This window comes from Colletotrichum navitas (assembly GCF_030913465.1).
Source record: "Colletotrichum navitas strain CBS 125086 chromosome Unknown LY79scaffold_23, whole genome shotgun sequence".
Taxonomy (NCBI): Eukaryota; Fungi; Ascomycota; class Sordariomycetes; order Glomerellales; family Glomerellaceae; genus Colletotrichum; species Colletotrichum navitas.
The window spans coordinates 404,729-426,331 of NW_026850569.1; the positions used below are offsets into that span (position 1 = coordinate 404,729).

The 21,603-nt window shown below is 56.8% G+C and overlaps 8 protein-coding genes across 8 annotated transcripts; 2 read left to right on the top strand and 6 right to left on the bottom strand.

The window, feature by feature from the left end:
* Positions 1–432: 432 nt before the first annotated feature.
* Positions 433–1,427, top strand: LY79DRAFT_551157 (uncharacterized protein). Its single transcript, XM_060557617.1, has one exon. It carries the CDS (start codon positions 764–766, stop codon positions 1,394–1,396), a length of 633 nt encoding a protein of 210 aa, XP_060415141.1. The 5' UTR covers positions 433–763; the 3' UTR covers positions 1,397–1,427.
* Positions 1,428–5,285: 3,858 nt separating this feature from the next.
* On the bottom strand, positions 5,286–8,452 carry LY79DRAFT_513675 (ATP-dependent protease La; the record flags this gene model as incomplete). Its single annotated transcript, XM_060554520.1, has 4 exons — positions 5,286–5,373; positions 5,597–5,766; positions 5,843–7,914; positions 7,984–8,452. 4 exons carry the CDS (start codon positions 8,450–8,452, stop codon positions 5,286–5,288), a joined length of 2,799 nt encoding a protein of 932 aa, XP_060415142.1.
* A 1,283-nt stretch (positions 8,453–9,735) lies between these two features.
* LY79DRAFT_685034 (uncharacterized protein) lies at positions 9,736–11,162 on the top strand (the record flags this gene model as incomplete). The annotated part of the gene is made up of 3 exons (XM_060564639.1): positions 9,736–9,739; positions 9,875–10,092; positions 10,267–11,162. 3 exons carry the CDS (start codon positions 9,736–9,738, stop codon positions 10,894–10,896), a joined length of 852 nt encoding a protein of 283 aa, XP_060415143.1. The 3' UTR covers positions 10,897–11,162.
* Positions 11,163–11,625: 463 nt separating this feature from the next.
* Positions 11,626–12,714, bottom strand: LY79DRAFT_579088 (acetyltransferase; the record flags this gene model as incomplete). The annotated part of the gene is made up of 3 exons (XM_060560000.1): positions 11,626–11,889; positions 12,014–12,266; positions 12,410–12,714. 3 exons carry the CDS (start codon positions 12,712–12,714, stop codon positions 11,626–11,628), a joined length of 822 nt encoding a protein of 273 aa, XP_060415144.1.
* A 672-nt stretch (positions 12,715–13,386) lies between these two features.
* Positions 13,387–14,041, bottom strand: LY79DRAFT_551170 (uncharacterized protein). The gene has a single exon (XM_060557618.1). It carries the CDS (start codon positions 13,644–13,646, stop codon positions 13,440–13,442), a length of 207 nt encoding a protein of 68 aa, XP_060415145.1. The 5' UTR covers positions 13,647–14,041; the 3' UTR covers positions 13,387–13,439.
* A 2,175-nt stretch (positions 14,042–16,216) lies between these two features.
* On the bottom strand, positions 16,217–17,205 carry LY79DRAFT_513606 (isopentenyl-diphosphate delta-isomerase; the record flags this gene model as incomplete). The annotated part of the gene is made up of 3 exons (XM_060554511.1): positions 16,217–16,449; positions 16,540–16,881; positions 17,007–17,205. 3 exons carry the CDS (start codon positions 17,203–17,205, stop codon positions 16,217–16,219), a joined length of 774 nt encoding a protein of 257 aa, XP_060415146.1.
* Positions 17,206–18,135: 930 nt separating this feature from the next.
* Positions 18,136–21,006, bottom strand: LY79DRAFT_551185 (MATE efflux family protein). The gene is made up of 3 exons (XM_060557619.1): positions 18,996–21,006; positions 18,571–18,899; positions 18,136–18,441 (listed from the first exon to the last, which is right to left on the bottom strand). The coding sequence occupies exons 1-3, from the start codon at positions 20,520–20,522 to the stop codon at positions 18,354–18,356; spliced, it is 1,944 nt and encodes a 647-aa protein (XP_060415147.1). The 5' UTR covers positions 20,523–21,006; the 3' UTR covers positions 18,136–18,353.
* LY79DRAFT_551186 (uncharacterized protein) lies at positions 20,752–21,283 on the bottom strand (the record flags this gene model as incomplete). Its single annotated transcript, XM_060557620.1, has 2 exons — positions 20,951–21,283; positions 20,752–20,893 (listed from the first exon to the last, which is right to left on the bottom strand). The coding sequence occupies exons 1-2, from the start codon at positions 21,274–21,276 to the stop codon at positions 20,752–20,754; spliced, it is 468 nt and encodes a 155-aa protein (XP_060415148.1). The 5' UTR covers positions 21,277–21,283.
* Positions 21,284–21,603: the final 320 nt, after the last annotated feature.

The following is a 21,603-nucleotide window of genomic DNA, read 5'->3' on the forward strand; positions in this document are numbered from 1 at the left end:
GATCTGGGATCGAATGACACGTCTGGATACCTCGCGGGGCGGCCAAATCCGTCCTTAGCGCCGTGATTCCAAGACCTGGCCCAAACGGACAAGTGCTGGGAAGCTGGCGCGCGATGCTTCGCAACGCCGCAAGTCGGGTCTGGGCCGCGCGAGGTACAAACCTTCAGCAGCCCAGTCGCGTCATTGCTGTAACACTATACGTTGCGCAATCGAAAGGAAATGCAAGGAGCTTGACACCGCCCGCATGTCGCTGCCGTTCAGGCTGATGTCAGATGCCCTACGAATAAGCACCCAGTAGGCGCAGCTGCGTTCCATTCACGGGCGACGCTGCCGAAGGGGGCGTTGGCCTAATCCGAATCGTACAGGAGCAATCCTCGACGGTACCAGCCAGCTGGGAACAGGGACGGTTTCGCACGGCCCTCCTTTGTCGACCGTAGATCGTCCTCGCCGGGAACCCCTCCCCCCCCTCTTAGGATTTCCCGGGCTTGCGGCGGTGATGAAGTTTGAGACTGCCAGAGAACTAGCATACCAAGCCCTGTCTACAATACACTACACCACTAAAGCCCGAGGCATTTTCTGAATTGGGTTGGTTCGATTAGTCCGCCTTGGAAGCTCAAAAGACACACGCTGTTGAGAATGGGAACGATTCCCACTGGCTGAATCAGTTCGGAATCCTCCGTTGGGTTTTAGGCGACGACATCCATGTCAGAGTGGTTGGTTGACAAGATGGGACGAATTCAAAATTGGGCGATATAGGCAGGGGATGGCGGAGGAGAGGCCGGTACCGAATGGCCCCTCATGTCTGTCTGTGGGCTCCAGGGTAGTGTGCTTTGGGCCGATCGTCATGCTTGCTGTCCTGCAGCGGAATCCCAAGTCCCGGACCCCTATATCTGATATTCCCCCCGGTGATAACACCAGGTGCTACGCAGCATCATATCAACCAGCGTTAGAGAGCGGCCACGGGACGCAAGCAGGCTCCCGATCACCGGGAAGGTTGTGCCCCAAATCGACAATCGACGGCTTCACCAATTGGTCCAGACTGCTGAGCTCGCGGGTTCTAGAGGCTCTGTCTGGTCCTGTCAAACACTGTCAGCCAGCCACCAACGCCGACGCCGACGCCGACGCCGACGCCAAGATCCGGTGCTCTCTAACCACCACTTCAGGGCCTGTACACGATGTGTCTACTTGTATCAGTATTCGACCGGTGATTTTATTATCTCATCCCGCGCGCTTTGGCGGTGGGGTTGTCACGCAGGCCTGTTGCGGCTCCACCAACCTGACGACCGCATCTGGCTTCTGGTATTTGGTCGCAGGAAGCCAGCCACAGGCCCGGCGGGAAGTGAAATTCGATTCCCGGAAGACATCGGACGAACCTCTGAATCCTGGTTCGGGGTGACAGGTTTCATCCCGAGCCGCCGAAGAGACGCTGGCAGCAGCGACAGGTCCAACAATCCCCCCCCCCCCCCCCCCCCCCCCCGGTTTGAACAGGTCCTGTACCTGGATATTCGTACGCACATATTACAATCTACCTGCTCGGCAGCTGCAGCTACTGCAGGGAAAGCTTGGTGGAACTGGATCTTGGAGACGTGACAGCCCGGCCGGTTGGCTCTTTGCCGCCCTGCCCACGCATGTTGCCACCCTCTTGGGGGTTCATCCCATTTCCTGGCAGGATGAAATGAAGCGCCCTGCTTTATCAAGCTAACCCCCCCTTCATGATCGATTGCAGGGTTGTCACATCGGACCATATTGAGATTGCGGGCGGATTGCCAAAGGATCCTGCGTTGCCGCAGACACACGGATGTTCGTACGTTCTTGCGGCAGCACCTCAGTCGCAAACCCGGACCTGTCAATGTCATGAAGCACGGGATGTAGCGAGGCATCAAGTCCTTTCCCCACGCCCGGCCGTCGATACGACGTTAGACAAGTCCGGCCGACTCTAGATTCAATGTTTTCAATAAATTCTCTCGAGATCATTGGGCTATTAGCGGCATTTGTGTGACCCTGATCATTTCTTGCGATGTCGCCACCGGCATGTCGTCCTGGAAAGGCCCCGAGTTACACACCTACTACCTGCCTAGCTAGACAGGGGAGGGGTATGGAAATGGAGCTACTAAGAGGAAAAGTTGGGCGGGACTCCAAGTTGATCCCATTGGTAAGTCTTGCCAGCGAACCGCGCCGGACGATGTCTCCATCGAGCAATGATCTCGACAGAGTGAGGCATTTTGTCGAACAGCGGATAGGACCCGGATGCGGTTGTGCCCGCCGCGGCCCTCGAGATCAGACCATACAGACCTGCCTGCCGCTGCTTGAGCCCCCCCCCCTCCCCCCTCCAACAGGCCTCGTGCCGCACTCACTGTGATGCCGGGGCTGGAAGGCGACCAGTCAGTCCTGCGAGCTCATCAAGGGGATGGAGGTAGATGCCCAAGTCCGACGTCATCAAGTTAGGATATCTCCACGCTTTGAACAACAAGGCTGACAATAATCCCTTTTAGCCGCGGCATATAAGACACAAAACTAATACGAAGAGTCAATTACCTAGGCACTGGCTTTTTCTTCCCCCATACCACATGGGACTATGGCCGTGCTTGTCAGTAGACGCTACAGGATCTGCCACTAGGGCGCAAACTAGACATCGGGTAGAAATTCCGTCATTTTAAAGAACCACTACCTGCCGCCACCTTCCTTTGGCTTCGCAGCAAGAGACGCAATGCTGGACGGGCAGGCGATGTTGCTCATGGAATGACGCTAGGCGACACGTTCACGGCCGTTGTCAAGATTGGTGCAATCAGCCACGATGGCCTTTTTTTCTTTCTTTTTTTTTTTCCTTTTTTTTTTTCCCGCTAGCCCCGGGCGAGGCCAATACTAGCGACATCGAGCCCTGCGGATTCGATATCGAGACGGTCCGAGCTGCGCTGGATCCCCCTCGTCATCCAAGACACGATAAGCGGCCTCCACGACGGCTTCACGACGGCTCCCCGCCTCGGGCTTCTGTAGTCGGGCGATCTATCCCTCGACGCTGATCCAAACGCGCTGTTTCGTCGCGCCGTGGATATCGGGGGAGAACAACAAGATGAGGTGTCCCGACCGCGCCGGCGCGAGGCTGCTCCCGGCCGCCCCTCCCTCCCCCCTTCGGGGGCACGTTCCTTAGTTCCAATAGCCCCGGGGACCAGGATGCGAAGGCACCCCCGACTGACTTCCGCCGGCATATCGTCTAGTGCCAGTAGGGCGCCGTTGTGAGCATGTCCGCGCTGCCTTAGTCTTCGCTCGTTGGCGGAAGAAATGCGAAGTCGAAATGCCGAATGCCTGCCAGCCAGTCCCCCTCCCTCCCCCAATGTCCACAACCTTGCCAGCAATACGATAGTGTCAAAGCATCCCCCAAGCGATACCTACCCCTCTTCTAGACCATCTACTCTAGGGGGGCCAGGGGGGGCTGAATAGCCGTCACTCGGGGACTTTAGACACCCCTACCTCCGATATCATCGTCAAGCCACCCTTTGTGACAGCATAGTGCTTTGTATTACTGAACCTTGGGTAGATCTCGCGGGAAATCAATAGATAGAGATAGAGGGCGGGGGGGGGGCGATATGAGGGAGCGGGAAAGAAGTCTCCGTCGCACATGCCCCTTCCCTTTTCTCCGTGCAACGGACACAAGCCGCCAGGGAGACAAGGACGCTCGCTTATCTAGCCCCAGTAGGATCTAGTCATGTCGTGACACGAAGATGAAAATATAGGGAATGGGGAGGGGGGCGTGGTATGCTTAGGACAACTTCCCCACGCTCGCGCATACACATACACATACACAAACACACACACACACACACACGCACACAGACACACCCTTGGTCGAGAGGCTGGACGTCTCTTTCATCGTCAGCCCGCGACCATTTCGGTGCTGAAGTGTCGGCAATCGCCGTTGTCTCAAAAAAAGGCCGCAATTTCCCCGAGGCTTTGACGGTTCTCGGATGGCCCATCAGGACGGGCGGCGTCGGCGCAGCCGGTAAGGGGAATATGTCCCGTCGTCGACGCTCACACACCTCCCCCTTCCTCTTGAGCAACTATCCTCCCACATCTACAGGTGAGCGGTGTTTTTGATAGACCAGGCAGTTGAGTCCGTGATGGTGCGACCGACTCGCCTCTTTGGGCCCTTGTTACCCTTCCTGCTCGGCCAATCTCGGAGAGAGAATGACGACCTTGCGGCCTCGAGGGCGGGGCACGAGTCATTGTCATTGTTGTTGTTGTTGTTGTTGTTGTTCATTGTTCAAGTGACCATGATAACGGAAGCGAATAGGGGAGAAATCGGCGCGACGGGGGGTTTCAGTGCGTTCTGGACGGCCGGGAGACGCATAGTTTGGGTTTGGGTTTGGGTTTGGGGGGGGGGGGGGGGGGGAGGTTCTCAGAGTCAGCTAGGGGATCTCGTTCTGCAGGCCACCGTAGCAACTGTAATAAGGGCACCCGGGCGAGATCCCGAGCCCCGAAGCCCCGGTTCTTAGGCAGGGCGGTGAAGGTCCCCCCCCTACCCCCTTCAAAAGCCCCCTCTCTCCTTTCCCTTCCACGAACGCGGATCATGGTGATGGGCAGGCGTACGGAACCTGTCAGGGAACCTCCCGCTCTTCCCCTCACCCGTGTCCGTCCAATCGTGTTGCCTAGCCCCCTTTCCTTCCTGTGCCGGTGTTCGGGATGCCGTCATATATCCCGAGCACACCGCGGCGGTCTACCCCATCCCGACGATACGGTTTCCATCCGTCGAGAGACCTTACCTGAGCCTGGCCTGAACAGACATCTGGGAGCGACGATGGCGGAGACGATCACCACGACGGCGACGACGACGACGACGTGGCATCCACTCGCACCCCATCACATGGCAACGCACATGGCAACGTGGAAAAAGAAAACTGGCTGAAATGTACGCGGACTTGGTCCACTACAATGTGATGTGCGACACATTGTCTCAGCACGGCAAGGGCGTAGCAGAAACATGTCAATGGTCCGTACGGATTACATAGGTACAGGCAGAAAACCACATTGCACGTCAAAGCGTGTCAAACAATGTCTTGGACGCCCGTCCCGCACGCCCGAGACACCTTAAAACGCCGAACCAATCGTGACCTAATCCCTTGCGCGATGCTGCCCCCTCCCTCCTTTCGTTACATGCATTTTCGTTGTAAGAAGCGGTTGCCCCGGCACATGGTGTCGATGATGGTGTTTGAGATGAGTTGTACAAGAAAACAGCAAGCACTCGCAGATGTGCCCATGCCAAGAGCACACGACGCAGTGTTTGACTTGATTCACAATCGGCTCTCGATGGGAGGGAAAGGCTCCGCACCGGGCCACTGGGAGTCGGGCCAGACAAGCCGGATGGCCTCCCAGACGTGACTGGAGTGAGACAAATGTCAGTTGCACGGCACATTGGAAAGAGCGGTCCCGGGACCGGGGGTTCGAGGGCAGTTGGACGGCGTCGCACAGCATCGGGGGGACACAACGCCAGAGAGAGCGGGCGGTTGCTTGTGAAGGGGAGGAGGAGGGGTTGAGAGGGGTGTGACTTGAACAAGCGAGAGAACAGAGTACACGAGGCATGGGGGCCGGGCACTAGACTTACTTGACATGGAGGATCTCCAAACCGTCCTTGACCTCCTGGGGGAGATCTTTGACATCCTTCCGATTCTGCGCGGGGAGTAGTACCGTCTTGACGCCCGCCCGAAGGGCGCCGATGAGCTTCTCCTTGATGCCTCCGACGGCAGTGACACGGCCCCGCAAGGATATCTCGCCCTGTGTCACGGCACGTTGTGTCAGTGTACCGGCTTTTCAAACAGTCAAACCGTCTCGCCGCCGAAGGAATGCTTACCGTCATGGCCATTGTAGGAGGCACAGGCTTGCCGGAAAAGAGAGAAATGAGGGCAATCGCCTGCGCCATACCACTGCTGGGGCCATCTTTGGGAATGGAGCCCGAGGGGCAATGGACGTGGATGCTGCGCTCCTTCATGATGTTGGCATTGGGCTCCGACGTCAAGCCCAGCTCATACGCATGGGCCTTGACCCAGGAGAGGGCGACCTCCACACTCTCCTTAAGCACGTCTCCCAGTTTGCCGGTAAGCTGGACGCTGCCGTTGCCGGGCATGTCGGCGACCTCTATAAACAGGATACTGCCGTTGCCGCCCGAGCTGTACGCCACCAGACCGGTAACGATGCCAGGCTTGCTCGTCTTCTCGGCGATTTCCTCCTCAAACTTTTCGATGCCCAGGATCTCTTCAATGTCGTCAGCCGTCAGTTGCGGCCTGTACGTCTCAAGCCGTCCCCCGTCCTTGGCCTCGGCGAACTCGACAGCCTTGGCACGGCAGACGGAGCCAATCTCGCGCTCAAGGTTGCGAACCCCTGATTCACGAGTGTACGACTCGATAATCTTGGACACGACCTCTTTGTCAAAGCTGATCTGGTCCGCCGAGAGCCCGTTGACCCGGATCTGCTTGGGCACAAGGTGCTGCATTGCAATGTGGCGTTTTTCAAGGGTCGTGTAGCCCGGCAGATAGATTGTCTCCATCCTGTCAAGAAGCGGGGCAGGAATGGTGTCCAGGCTGTTGGCGGTGGCGATGAACAATACCTTGCTCAGGTCGACGGGCAGGCCGACGTAGTGGTCCGTGAACGAGTTGTTCTGTTCGGGATCCAGGACCTCGAGCATGGCTGCGGATGGGTCACCTTGATGGTTGGACATGCCCAGCTTGTCGATCTCGTCGAGGAGGAACACAGGGTTCGCCACGCCGACCTTTCTCAGGCCTTGAATAATCAGGCCAGGCATGGCCGCCACGTAGGTCCGCCGATGACCACGAATCTCGGCTTCATCCCTGACACCACCAAGCGAGATGCGATGGAACTTGCGGCCGAGAGCTGTGGCGACAGACCTGGCCAGACTTGTCTTGCCTACACCAGGAGGGCCGGCTAAGAGCATGATGGGTGACCTATCAACCATTCGCTTCGACCGAAGCACCTCGATCCTGGTGTTGGACAGCCTTGTCCGCTCCTCCATCTCGGCGTCGGCGGCCTCTTTCTTCCCGGACTCTTCCTCCTTTTCGGATTTAGGAGGAACCGCCTCCTGCTCTGCCTTCTTGATCTGCTCGTCGACGTCGTCGTTAATGGACTGCTTGAGCCTGAGCACAGCCAGATACTCGACTAGTCTTTTCTTGACCTTTTCCAGGCCATAGTGGTCCTCGTCCAACTGCTTTCGGGCTCTGGCAAGCGTGTCGGGCCCCAGTCTGTCGTCTGTAGTCACAGACCAAGGAATCTCAGCAAGCACATCCAGCCACGTCCGGGTGACCTGGTATTCTTGGTTGCCGGGCATCATCTTCTTAAGCCTTCGGATTTCCCTGTCGGCCATCTTGGCCGCTTCCGGCGGGAGCTTGGCCTTGTCCAGCTTCTTCTTGAGCTCTTCCAGCTCGTTGGGCTCCTGTTCGTCGTCTTGGTTGGGGCCCATGGCGCCGTTGGGGTTTTGGAATAGGTAGTTGGGCGGAGTGCCGTTTGATCCGACGCGGCGGGACGACTTGTCATTTATTTTGTCGAGGAATTGTACAGGAACGCTGGTGAATGTGGTGATCTTGAAGTTGTTTTTGATACCGCTGACCTGGCGGTCCAGCAGCTCAATGACCTTGGCAAGGCGAACCTTGACGTCGAGGGCGGCCAGTACCTCGAGCTTCTCCTCGTACGATGCCTCGACAATGTTGGCCATGAAGTCGGCGAGTAGGCCTGCGTCGTTGAGCTCCTTCTTGTTGATGAATATCTCGAGCCTCCGGGTCAAAAGGGGGGACAAGCCGCCGGGGCTGTCTGGGGTTCTGGGGAGGAGTGCGGCTATGCGGAGAATTGTGACGAGTTCTCGTGATCGCAGTTTGAGGAGGGAGAAGAGTTCTTGCATCTGTGCATCCGTGGCGACTAGGAGAGATGTTAGCACGCGTAGGGCGAGAGAGGGTGTTGGGGAAGAGAGATCGGGACGCTGTTCACCTTGGTCGTAGAAGTACTTGACTTTGGCCTCAAAGTGCGGCCTCTCCTGTGTGATCTTTTCAACACGGATCCTGGCGACGCCCTCTACACGAAGGGCGAACTCGGCGGTGCCCCTCCCCTCGATGCCGGTGATACGGGCGGCGACGCCGTAATTGAAGAGATCAGCCTTGCGGGCGGTGCCGGGGTTGACCTCCTTGATGAGGGACTCGTCCATATGGTCGGCATCTTGGATGAGAAGCTGACCGTTGGGGCCGACGAAAGGGGAGGAGACGGGAACACAAGCGATTGGAACGGCGTCGATGCGCTCGTTCGGGGCGGCGGTGGCGGCACGGGTGTATACGTTGGCAAGGAGGGCGGGGATGTCGGGACGGGCGGCGGTGACGGGGATGCGCTGGGAGACGCCGGGCAGGAGGATGGTGCCACGGGCCAAGGGGATGACGGGCAGGGTATCTGTTTGGGATCGCGCCATGTGGAAGTCGGTTTCGGGGTGTCGCGTGACGTGTGACGTGGAATGGCTGTTGTTGGTTTACGTGCACCTCGTACGGTGACGATGGTTGTCGGTGATGTAGGTTGACGATAAGCGAATGTGGGTTGTGGATGGCGTCACAATATATACCTAGGACAGAAGACGAAACAAATGTGGCTTGAGCAAACGCAAGCTGGCTGGTGTATGACGAAAGAGCAGTCGCAATGGCTGTGGAAGAAGAGCAGAAGAGGGAAGAAGATATAGTTTGAGGGTGAGTTGGGATGGGTGGGTGGGTGGATGGATAACGACCATGTCAGAAGCAGCAAGCTAACACGCCCGGGAGGAGCTCCCCCCCCCAGTATTTGGTGGGTGCAACGCAATGCCGGCGCTGCGGTGTGGGGACGCAGCGCTGCTGGTGCGGGAGCCTCCGCAATGGAGTTCAGCCGAGGCTAATCGGCGCGTGGTGACAATTGCCACACCCATCTTCGAATGGTATCGAGAGAGAAACTCGTGGAATATTTTATCATGGCAATCATCATGGCAGACCTGGGTTCAGAACCGAAGCTATGTGCATTCCGTGAGCCCCCCCCTCCCCTCCCTTTTTAATAGGTTTGTGGAGACATAGCTGACAACATTGAGTGAGACAACAGCGGGAAAACCGCTGGTCGCACGTCTTGAGAGTCTCTAGGCGACATGGAACCGGCCCTACGCACATGGCCATTATCCGTACAAATCGTAGGACGGCTCATACGCATATGCAAATATTGTATGATTAGACCACAGTAACGGACGCATTCATGGTTTATTTGGACGCGTGTATTGCTGGGAAAGGGCTATCAGATCAGCCAGCAGCGAGTTGAAAGGTATGTGACTAGCTAGGTAGGTAGTTAAGCAAGGTGCTCACTCACTCACATGGATTTCAGGGTGCAAGTTTGGTAGTGGTCAGGTAGGTTACCTGAGGTACCCACGTCGCCCTGCACAGACCACACGCAGACCGTTGTGATTATGTAACCTTGGCCATCCCGGTCCACTGACTGCCCAGCCATTGTCTGAACGCGGGGGCATCAGCTTTCCACAGTGGGCGTGTAATTAGGCGTGCACATCAATTAAACTCCCCGTCGCGTCGCTTGGCAAAAAGACGCGTCTCGTCCAAAAACCATCACCATTCCACCGCCTAACCCCCTCCCCCTCCATCCCGCCCTACCTCTCAAGCAACCCGCCGTTTTACTTCACGGCCCCAGCGATAAACGACCGACATAAGGACTTCTTCAAATATCAAAGGAACAATGAGTACGTTTCCGTCGCTTCTCCCTACCTTCCATCCCCGACAAAAGGGGAAAAAAAAAGATGATGAAAAAAAAGAGGGAGAGGGAGAGGGGAAGAGGAGGGGGACCAGTTATCCAAGCTAACTGTCGCGCGCAACAGCTTCATACGGCGGCTTCACGAAAACAGCCTACGGCGCTCAGGGCGGCGACGATGCCGGCGGCTTCGTCTACGGCGGCTCTCAGCAGGGCAGCCAGGGCGCCGGCGGCAAGGCCTACAGCGAGGAGTCTCTCCGTCCTGTCACCATCAAGCAGATCATTGACGCCGAGGAGGCATACCCCGGCGCTGATTTCAAGATCGATGGCGCCACCGTCACACAAGTCAGTCCTCCCTTCCCCCCGTACCCCCGACAATCAGCCTACCCGCCTCCTGGCGAACCGCTTGCTTGCTAGAGGCTGGAACAAGAAGAAGATGATGATGATGAAGAATAAGAAAACTAGACGGAAAGAAAGAAAAGCATCCAGCTAACCTCCCCGGCTCCCCGCCGTCCACAGGTAACCTTCGTCGCCCAGATCCGCCAAATCTCTCCGCAGCCGACAAACATCACCCTCAAGCTCGACGACGGCACCGGCCTCATCGAGGTCAAGAAGTGGGTCGACACGGACAAGAAAGACGACGCCGACGCCAACCTCGAGCTCGAGGGCTACGTCCGCGTCTGGGGCCGCCTCAAGTCCTTCAACGGCAAGCGCCACGTCGGCGCCCACTTCATCCGCCCCGTCACCGACTTCGACGAGGTCAACTACCACCTCCTCGAGGCCACCTACGTCCACCTCTACTTCGCCAAGGGCCCCCTCAACGGCGCCTCCGGTGGTGCCGCTGCCGGCGGCGACGGCATGTTCGTCGACGGCGGCGACTCGTACGGCGCCGGCGCCGGAGCCGCTACCGGTCCCGCCGGGAACTCCGCCCAGGCCGGCAAGCTCAGGGGGTGCTCGGCCGCCGCCCAAAAGATGTTCAACTTCATCAACAACTCCCCCGGCGGCAACGAGGGCATCCACCTTAATCAGATCTCGAGCGGTGCTGGCCTCAGCGTGCGCGACGTCATTGGCGCCTCCGACGAGCTGCTCGGCCAAGGCCTGATTTACACGACGATCGACGACGAGACGTGGGCCATCCTCGACTACTAGCCTCAACAATAGGGATCACGGGGTGTCTTGGAAGCAAAGGGGGGAGGTGGCGAATTTGCCATGTCGTAAAGAAAAAGGAGCGTGCGCAGGAGAGGGAAGAAAATAGAAAAGGAACCGTGAGGGCTCCTCAAGGGGATCGGAGGGCTTCATCGACTCTGGGCCAAAAGAGCTCGGCAGGAAGCTGGTGCGTTTGTCACACAACACGGGCGAAAAAGGGGAGGCGCGCGTGGAACGGCCGCAACTTGTTGATACGAATGATATGAGTGGAATCGGCCATTGTTTTTTTTTTAATGAACGGCTAGAGCTAGTCGGTAGATACAAGCAAGCTGAAAGCGGGAAACACAAATGACAAAATAAACTGAGAAAAAAAAAAAAAAGTGAAAACTAAAAAGCAGTGCACTTCATCGTCCACCCCTTGCGACAGAGACAAGTCAGTCCGAGTCTGAGCCAAGGGTGTTGAACCCGACACGCCCATCGAGGGGAGGAGGGGTTATGTTGAATTCTTGAGCTGTGGTCAGCATGGAGACACAGGCAGCAGGCCCAGAAGGAACTCCGCGTCGAAGAAAAGACGACTTTCCAGACGACAGCATAGCAGAATAAACCAGATACAAGAAACCCAGAGCATGTCGAGCACGTCACCAGTTTCCGCGTGTCATCATAGAACGGGGACAAAAAAAAAGACAAAAAAGCTGACTGACAGGGGAGGGGGAGAAATCCTCAGTACGACCATCAGATCCGGACCGTCTCCTTCATCACGGCGTTGATCTGCATCTTGATGTTGCTGGAGACGACGGTCGAGTACGTGTGGCCGCCCGTCTTGCCGCCCGCCTTGCCGCGCGGGCACGGCTCGCGCACCATGATGAACAGGCTGACGGGGGCGTTCCCGCGGGTCAGTCGGATCTCGCGCTTGTACTCGAACCCGAACTTGCGGTAGTACGTATTGTTGGCGAGAGAGCTGGACTCGAGGTAGACGGCCCGGTTTTCCATGTCGGCCTGCGCGTGTTAGTCAAATACCGGTCTTGGTTTGTGCCAGACACACATCTCGGTTGATATGTCCTATCAAAAAAGAAAGGGGAAAAAAGAACAAGAGGGGTGACACTCCCAGCTAGTAACGTACCCTCTCAATCATGTCGTTAAGCAGCTTCCGCGCATACCCCTTACCCCGGGCGTTGGGCTTGGTCCCTAGGTAGACCAGGTAGTAGCAGTCATTATCCCTCTCTCCCATGACCTCGAGCTTGGTGTCATGAAGCAGAGGCAGCAGCTCATCGTAGTAACGACGCCTGGCCTCCACCGTGAGCTGAAAGTAGAGTCGCCACAAACCGCTCCGAAGGATGGTCCACCACCCATCAGCGTCCTTTCCAGGAGGCATCCTATACAATCCATCTAGCGTTAGCTCGCGCTTGTCATCATTGGGGCTAGGCCGGTGGTTTCCGGGTACCTCGGTGTTGATGGGTCGCCGAGACACACAAGGCCTTGTTTGGGGACGGTTGTAAAACACGGGAAGAGAACTCACCACAACGCCACAGCATCGTGGTCCGGACCAATGGTGGTGACTATGCCATTGAGGCAGTGGGCGGCCGCAATGTAGACCATGATGTCGACATGCAGCTTCCATTTGGACTCGGCCGACAGGCTCGCCATGTCATCGGCGTCGAGAAGATACTGGCTAAGATCATCAGCAGCAAAGGCATGGGCCAGCGAGAGGCCGGCCTCCTTGCACTCCGACATGCCAATGACACGCACGGTATCCTCCCACTTCGGGGGCACGAGGGAGCGTTTGAGTTCAACGAGGGTGACGCTTTTGCTTACGTGCTCCATGACGGGCTTCTTTTCTAAGGGGGCCTGTCTTGTTCACGAATCTGGACCAGCATTAGTACCGAGGCCTGCCTGTCTTGGGAAGGCGATGCCGATGCGACGACGTACTTAAATTCTGTATACTATCGCCCGTATGTACTCTCGAGAGTTGTGTTCTCGAGACGGGCATAAATCTGGACGGGTGGCGCAGGCAATTGAGGCTTGTACGAAGGTCAACCGACATCAATAATGATTTCGACGGGTCAAGTCTTTGGACTGGGTCTGTAGGGTTCGGGAGTGCAAGAGGATGTCGTCAGCAAGGCGCGGGAGACAACGTCGTCTTCACGATATGCGATGAGCGAGGATTGGTTTCTTTGGTTGATGGTTATTTCTTGTTTAAATGGCAGAGCGTCAGATGACGGTAGTAGGGAAAGGGGGTTTGTGAGAAGTGTTTGAGTGAAAGCTGGAATTGATTGTAGTCGAGACGATGAGTAGCAGTCTAGCAACAAAGCACAGCTGACGGCTGTGATCGTGTCCAGAGATCTGCCCCCCGGTTCTTGGGGCCTTGGAGACGAGGTACACTCGATGCAGAAAGGACTTTGATCCTGATCCTTGCCTTGGTAGGAAGCCAAACAATGTGTGTGTATGTTGGTGAGAACCTATCCAAAGCGTGTAACGATGGAAGAGCAGGAAAAGGAGAAGAAGACGGAAGGTCGGTGGGGAGCGGAGAGGAGACGGGGATTATGTAGTCAGGCAAGTGTCACTAGACGCACAAGGAATAGCAGCCATTGGGCCAGAGGGAGGGTGAGACAGGAAGCTGGGTCGACGGGAAAGGCGGAGGTTGCGGAGAGACAAGGCGGCCTTGCGTGGGATGAGCTTGCAGGTTGCTGAGAGGTCGTGACGGCCGTCGAGAGCGGGATGTTGAGGCAAGCCGCAGAATCATCTAAACACGGCATAACCGTGCAGCTGCACAGCACAGGTCTTGCCAAAGGGACGTTGCCTGCCCCATCATGGACGGATGATGGAGCATGGCGAGTTTGGCTCAGTTTGGCTCAACACTATTCAGAATCATGCTAATCAACTCGAGCTATCGAGATATGAAGGCACGAGGACAGCGGCACGTAGCAGTAGGCTGACGAGGGGAAGACGGGCTGGGATACAGTCCCGAGAGTAAAAAAGACGGTTGATCATGCATGGGACATGTATTCGTGTGCCGCGCAAGCACTGGTGGTTGCCATCCGGACCTTGTAATGCACGGGTATGCAGGTCTAACCAACGCCGTCCGGCTTCTTAGTGCACATGAAGCGGCAGCCAAGGGGCTTGGGCCTGGTTGAGGAGCTGTTGAGGAGTGCCAATGTTTGCCGCACGATGCATGATCAGTCGGGTGGGTGTGCGGGGAAGGGCGGACCAGCCAGACCCTGTCGGTTGGGTCAGGTATCCTAGGGATTGTCGGTCGGGTGCATGCTGTGGCCTGTATCTTGGGGATCAACCATCGCATATCTTCAAGACTAGCCAATCGCGGCGGCTGGACATGCCAACAACGGCCTAGCCCACTGGAACGTTGTGTGGCCAAGGCGTTTCATTGCTCCTATCAGCTCCGTCCTGGGGGCCTCGGCACCCGGACGCCGGCGCCCGGGCGCGCCGTACCGTGTGGCGGCGCCGTATCCGGCGGCCGTCGCAGCCTGGCAGAAGCAGGCTCGAGCCCCATTCCAAGCCTTTCCCAACAAAGCTGCTTTTCGACATAGTGTGCAGGCCCCATCAGTCCATGGTCCTTGGCGCCTGGGAAGCTCTACACTATTGATTCAATGCGACCACGTCGCGACATGGGGAGGAAGCAGGAATGCTTGATGAGATAAGGTTCCCAGGACAAACAAACAAGGCAGTGAGAGTGAGATAAGCCAGCCAGACAGAGTATGGCATCGCTACTACTGCCTTTGCACGTGGGGTGCATATGCAGTGATGCGCCAAGTTCGAAGGGCGAAGATCCCCTCTCTGTTGCCCCCGTTGGGCGTGGGGTGCGCACTAAGTCTTCTCGTATCGCTGTGTCCATAGTGCTGGTTTGACACTGTCTCCCTCCCTTTAGCTCAAAGCTTGTGTCTAGGAGTCCGGTGCCCGTCGTAGCTATCGAGTCGTTTAACGGGTCTCCTGTCTTTGAACAGACAATAGTCGTGTAAAAAAAGGCTCCGACCTACCCATATTTAAGAAGGCTGCGAGACAACTGACGTGACGATGTGCCAAGATGCCTACCGAACCTTGCTAGACAAGGGACGAAGTCATTGTTAAGCCAAGGAACTGGCGGCTGCATTGGCGGTCATTGACGAGTGTTTGAAAGTTGACGATCTCGGGGGAGGAAGGACACTATCCTTTTCGCAAGGCAATGCCATGTCTCTCGAAAGCAAAGGGCCGATCGTTCAAGAGCCAGAAGCGCCATGCAATCTGGGGCGTAGAAGTGAGGCAAACGAGGTGGTCATAGGGAGGAAAAAGGAATTCCAGGAGGAAGCTCGCAATCACGGAAAGAGCCGTGTCGCGTCGTGGGCCAGCAACCAGGAAGCAACCACTGGGCGAGCCCCGTGTTTCATCCTTTCGAATTCTCTCAGCATCAACTTAACCATAGTAAGAAAGCTGAGAAGGAGCTCCTTACGTCTTCTCTGTAGCAGGCAGCACCTCACTTTTATCAGGCAAGCCTCCTCCTCCTCCTCCTCCTCCTCATCCTCATCCACCACCACCCTTTCCTACTCACCTGGACCCGCGTGATTCTAAAGCCAAACCCCTCTGTGTTTCGACTTCTCTGGTCCCCTAAGCACCCTGGATGAGATGACAACTTGACAGAGTCACAGAAGCTCCCCTGCACCCGGGCGATGTATCGCAAAGCCGAACCAGCAAGTCTGCGGATCCTCCTTTTCGAGCGCGAGCGACGCGAAACAACATCGACACTGCGTTGGCTTTTAAGTGGTGTATGCTCATCTGGCGCAGGCGAGCCACGACAGCTTCTCATGAACCCCCCCGTGTCTCGATCCGAGCAGGTAACACACCTCGGACAGATGGATGACTTCGGTGCTTTCTCACCGGTCGAGTCAATATCTCGGGCGAATTCGCCGCCCTGGAGTCCTTATCCGTGCCCCGTTTCGCTCCACGAAAAGAAACGGCTCTGGGACCGCGTTTGCAGCAACCAAAGTGGTCAAGATAAGAGAGGTGCAAGGCACAAAGATTTATCGATCAGGGAGGCCAAGAACCAGCACCACAAGTCGTACTTATGTGACTTTAAAGGAAGGGGGGATGGGATATCTAGGTGTAATAAAATCCAGAAGAAAGGGGACGGGGCGCGCATCGACAGCAATATTACCCCCTTCGATTTTCTTCGTTTTCTGACGGCACCGCACAACATCGAAATTCCACACCCAATGCTCTCTCTCTCTCTCTCTCTCTCTCTCTCCTCTGTCAAATGCTGTCCCGGATCTTCACGCCCCTACCAAGAACCAGCAGCAACACCCTCCGCCAATCATAAGACTCGAGAGCCCTTGCCTGTTCACATGCGGCGGATCTTCTGCTCGTTGGTGTACTTCTCCAGGCCGTTGTCGAGGTTTTGCCACCACTCGAACAGCATGGACTCGCAGATGAGCTTGAACCAGGGGGTGAACTTGAGGCTGGGGTCCTGGAACAGCTTCTTGAGCTCGTCAGCGCTGACGTACTGCGTCGCCCGGACCTCGTTCTTGTTGACGGCGAGGTCGACCTTGGCCTTGATGAAGAGGATGTAGTCGACTGCAATCCCGTCAGCACCATCTCGACAACAGCCCCCGTTGGCTTCTTCGTCCCGTTATCCGCTCAGCGGGGGGAGGGAGGGTGACATACTCTCGTGTTCTCCCCACTTGCCATCACTAGGGGCCTTGTAGTGGATCCGCGTCAGGAAGTGGAAATCGTCAAAGGGGACCTGGGCGGGGTTGATGCCCAGCTCATGTTCCAGCTTCCTCTGCGCCGCACGCTTCACGCCCGCGACTGAGTCCTCTAGGTTCGAACCCGTCTCGCCGGGGATGCCCAGCGGGTGGGAACAGCAGGTGTTGGTCCACATGTCGGGGAAGGTGATCTTCTCCGAGGCGCGCTGCTGTAGAAGCAGGCGGTTGTCGGCCGGGTCGAAGAGGAAGACGGAGAACGCGCGGTGGAGGAGGCCCTTGTCGATGTTGGTCATGAGGTGGCCTGCGGTTTGGACTCAGTCAGCCGGGCTTCTCCTGGGCCGTACGCCTACGCGTCTAGGCGACGCCGCTCTACACCACACTGCTCATGATGGTCGGGCGCGCGCGCGAGGGGAGGGGAGCACTTACAAGCTTTCTTGCTGGCGCTGCCGATGGGCTTGTCGTTCTCGTCCAACACGATGCAGACCTCGTCCATGAGGCGGATCTGCTCAGCGTCGTGGCCGGAGAGGGCCTCGGTGCTGGTGTCGATGTCGGGGAAGAGGCGCAGGATGGACTCGGCCGTGATGGCCTCGTTGCTCGCGGTGGTCGTCGTCGTAGTGGTCGCCATGTCTGCTGCTCGTCTGGTATCTCTCTGCGCCGGTCACGGTGTCAGCCTCCAGCCTCAATGCCTAATCTACTGTGTTTGGTGTTGCTGGTTGGAGTGGGTAAAATTGCGAGCGCGCGCAATAGGGTTGGCTGGGAGGGGGGCAGCCTTACCTTTATAAGTAAATGTAGCTAAGAAACGTGCCAAAACTTTGGAAGCCGAACTGGAGCTGCTCCCGTTTGGTAACAAGGTTCGGGAGTACGAGAGTGCAGAATGCGGACGCGAAGCGTCGTCTGGAAGGGAATTTTATGGGATGGAGGGGATTCTGGTGAGTCGCCGAAAGGCGGCAAAAACCAAAAAGACCACAAGCTCCAAAGCGCGACCAAGTTGGAAAATGCAGCCCCCCCTCACACCCCTGCTCACCCCACTGGGTTCCCCCCCAAGGATGCTGTCTGACTGTCCGCTCATAGTACGGATAGTAAGATTGGTTATTTGCTTGCCGCTATATTGTTGTCGCTGTCCCCCAATCTCCCCGCCCCCCCCTCACCCACCACGATGGACCACGATGGCCCACGATGGAAATGTTTGTTTCGTGCTGCTTGGGCCACTAAACGGTCCCTGACATGCAAGAAAACATCATTGCGATGGAGGGGTAATGCTGACTGCTTGGAAGATATTCTCACGGACGTCCGTCCCCGTCTGGGCGGGCATTTTGTACAACGTCACAAACCATGTTCGGTGGCATGTCGTCGATTGCCGCTTCTGGGACAAACAGGTCGAGAACAGACTCCGAGGCACGCAACTGCCAAGAAGCCGCCTTATGTGTTATGTCATGCCGTCGTTCCTTTGACGCTATCCATGCGTTGCTCGCCAGCCTGTTCGCTCGCTATTCGACGGGAGAGATATAGAGACGCGCATATGTCAAGACGAAAAGTAACCCCCCCCCCCCCCCCCCCCCGGGATTTAGACGTTCTCAGATGCAATACGACACCATCCAATATAAGCAAACGCAGTGTTCCTCCATGCCTTGCTTGCTATATGCATGCACGCAGGTATGCTTCAATGTATACTTTTTAGCAACCGACGGTAAATCATAACTCTCGTACCCAGACAAAGTGAATACTTCTGCAGATGACGCATCGTAGAGAAAACACCAGCCAAGATATCTTGCTTTACTCGGCCTGGTTCCTCGCGTCTGCCTCCTTGGCCGCCTTGTGCCAGTCGGTAAAGTACACAAACGAATATTCAATCAATGAGACCCTGTTAAAAGTCAGTCGAGATCCGCATATGTCTCTCTTGCCTCCTGTCTTTCTCGCTTTTTCTCTCTCTCATCTCATCTTCGGCAACTTTCGAGAATCGGTGTTTCAAAGGAGAGGACTCGATACTTACAACACAAGCCCAATCGTGACACCCAGCCATAGGCCCTTAAGCTTCCACCCTAGGCCAAACGCCGTCCCAAAAGACAGAGGGAGAGCAATGAAGTAGTACACCGAAATGGTGGCGTACCCGCCAATGGCCGGGCGGCCGATGCCGCGAAGTAGCCCGTGGGCTCCCGCGCTGAGGCCGTCGAATACCTGCATCATCGCGCACAGCGGGAGCACGTCAGCCACGATGGCGATGACCTCCTCGTCGCTGGTGAACAGTCGCGGCAGGTGGAACCGCAGGCTGCTAAACAAGATGACGTTGAAAACGCCTACAATCAGTGCCGCCACGAACGCCTATCGAATCGGTCAGTGTCTCTCCCAGATACCTGCTACTCCTGGAACCGGGGCTTCTCCCGGCATCCGAAACGAAAAGCGGGAAGGCAAGCTTACCACTTTGCCAGTCGTCTTGGCTGCATCCACCAGCCCGGCACCAATGAGGTTTGCGATTCGCGTCGACGCTGCGATGCTCACAGGAAACGGAATCTGATAGGTAATGGAGCACAGCGTGAACACGACACTCTGCGCCGCGAGATACGACGGTCCAAAGTGGCTTGAGAGCAAAGTGAGGACCTCAAAGGCCATGTATTCGGCCTCGATCATGACCATGCCGGGCAGCGCCAGGCGAAGCATGGGGCCCCAGTTGGTGAAAGCACGCTTGCTGAAACCGCCCCAGCATTGGTACCCGTTGACGAAGCGTACGTAGAGGAACAGCAGCAGCGGTAAAAGGTTCTGCGTGCAGACGGCGGCGGCTGGAGCCCCGATGAAACCCCATCCCAGCCTCCAGACAAACAGCCAGTTCAGAAAGATGTTGACGGGTGCCGCAACCAGGAGTACCCACGTTGTCGCCTGGAATAGACCCTGCGCCTGCACGAACCGCTTCCCGCCTTCGAAGCAGATAAAGGCCGGCCCGCCCAGGATCATCACCCGCAGGTACTGTCCCGCTAGCCGCGCCGACTCGGGCTCCGGGATGATGAGGCTCAGCACTGCCTCGGCAAAGAACCACAAAACGGCGATAGGGACGAAACACATAAGCATGAAGTACGTCATGCGCTGGAACTGGAGCCCGACGAGATGGCGGTGACCTGAACCGTACGCCTGCGCGCAGAGGGTGTCGAGGCTCGTCGCGAGTCCCTGGAAAGGCGCGTAGGCAGTGATGGTGGCCGTCATGGAAGACAGGCTCACGGCGCCAAGCTCCATCTTGCCGATGCGTCCGACCGCGAAGATGGCGACGACGTTGATTGAGTATTGCAGCATGAAGGTGACGATGAGCGGGCTGGCATACTGGACAATGGTCTTGGTCTCGCGCTGCCACGTTGTGCGGAGCTGGTCCGTTGCGACTGCCGCATCCCACTGCTCGTTGAGGTGCTCGTGGTCATCAGCGCCTGGCGCCGGGGCAGTACCAGACAGCAGAGGTGTCGACTCGGTGGGCCTGCAGACGACCACCTGCGGCGCTTCCTCGTCGTGAGGCTCGAGAGGAACTTTGGTGCTGAACAGGCGTCTGTAGGCGCGGCGGTAGAATGGCTCATCGTCCGTCCTCGGATTCTTGGGCGGTAGGATGTGGTTATCCCGGAGAAGACTCCGCTCTGCTTCGCGCGACTGCTTCTTTTCGACCCTGGTGAGGGCCGGCGGTTCTTCGACTGCGTGTGTCTGGGGGTTCATGACGGGCCGAGAGGTACCAAAGGCAACACCGCTAGGACGCCGGTAGAGGAGAGGACCCTCTTCTGATTCGGACTGGGAGGCGGAGCCGACAGCGTCGTCGTCGTTCTCGTCAGGCGGTTCCTCGTCTGAGCACTCTGCCAGATCCCTGGCCAATATTTCCTGTGCCCGTGGTGTACCGACGCGGAACGAGGAGCTGAGCTGGGAGACAAAGTCGTGGCTCGAAGACGCCTTGATAGGAATGCTGCGATCGTCGCCCATGGTGCCGGTTTTGTGCCACAGACCGATTGTGTTGTGTTGATGTAAGTTGCAATATAATCAGCAAAAGCCAGATAGGTCACTGTCTTGATCGAGGTTTGGGGCTCATCGAGCCTTGTTCCACTGCCCGACTGTCCAAAGATCGACAGCAATAGCGTGCGAAATTCGCGAGGTTACGCTATCGAATGATCTCTTCTTGTTCCGTCACTGCGTATCCCGGATCTGACGTGAGTCAACGTTGTGGCCAAAGCTGTGGAGAATATGTGCGGTGTGCCGAGACCGGTGTATCACCGACGGCTCCAGCACCTTCAAGATGCGAGACCGGTTGGCGTAGGTACAGGTTTCCCGAATCACAAGCTGGAGGGTAAGGCCATCTTCAGCAAGGAAAAGAAAAATGAAAATGAAAAAGAAGAAGAAAAAGAAGAAAACACCTAGAAATACGGAAACAGAGACGCGTCCTGGACTGGTGCATGCAAGACAGTAGAATGGAAGTGGAAAGGAGCTCCTTTCCCAGGGGTCCTTCGCTAAAGCCGTTCCTCGCTAGACTTACCGGCGAACGAACATACGGTAGCTCAAAATCTGCACCATACATACATCCCAGCCAGGACAAGCGGCCGACCTCCTCCAGTTCTGCCGTAGCGACCGGGATCCCGGGCGACCTCCGTGTCGCTGCGCGCCCTTCCATGACTCCAACCCTCATCAGCACTAGTGTGGTGGAAGAGAGGGGGGAGGCCGAGACCGCGGTGGCCCCTCGCATGTCCAGCGGCCCCATGTCATGTTGCTATCTTCCCCGTCCCTCCCGCTACAAGCAACATCCCGTCGTGGCCATTTTGACGTCCATTACGTACAAGAAAGACGTCTTTCTTTCTCGCCCAGTGTCTAACAAGGCCACACTATCTTGATGCTATCTTTGCAAACATGCCACCTTGTTCTTGACATGCCTCGGCTCGCCTGTATGACACCGACTTCTTTCCAATATCCAATTCCTATCCTTGGACACGTTGGGATTACAGACATGCCTGCTCGTACCAGCAACATTTTCCATGTGGGGCAAGACGAACGTCGTTGGATCAAGATTACCCCT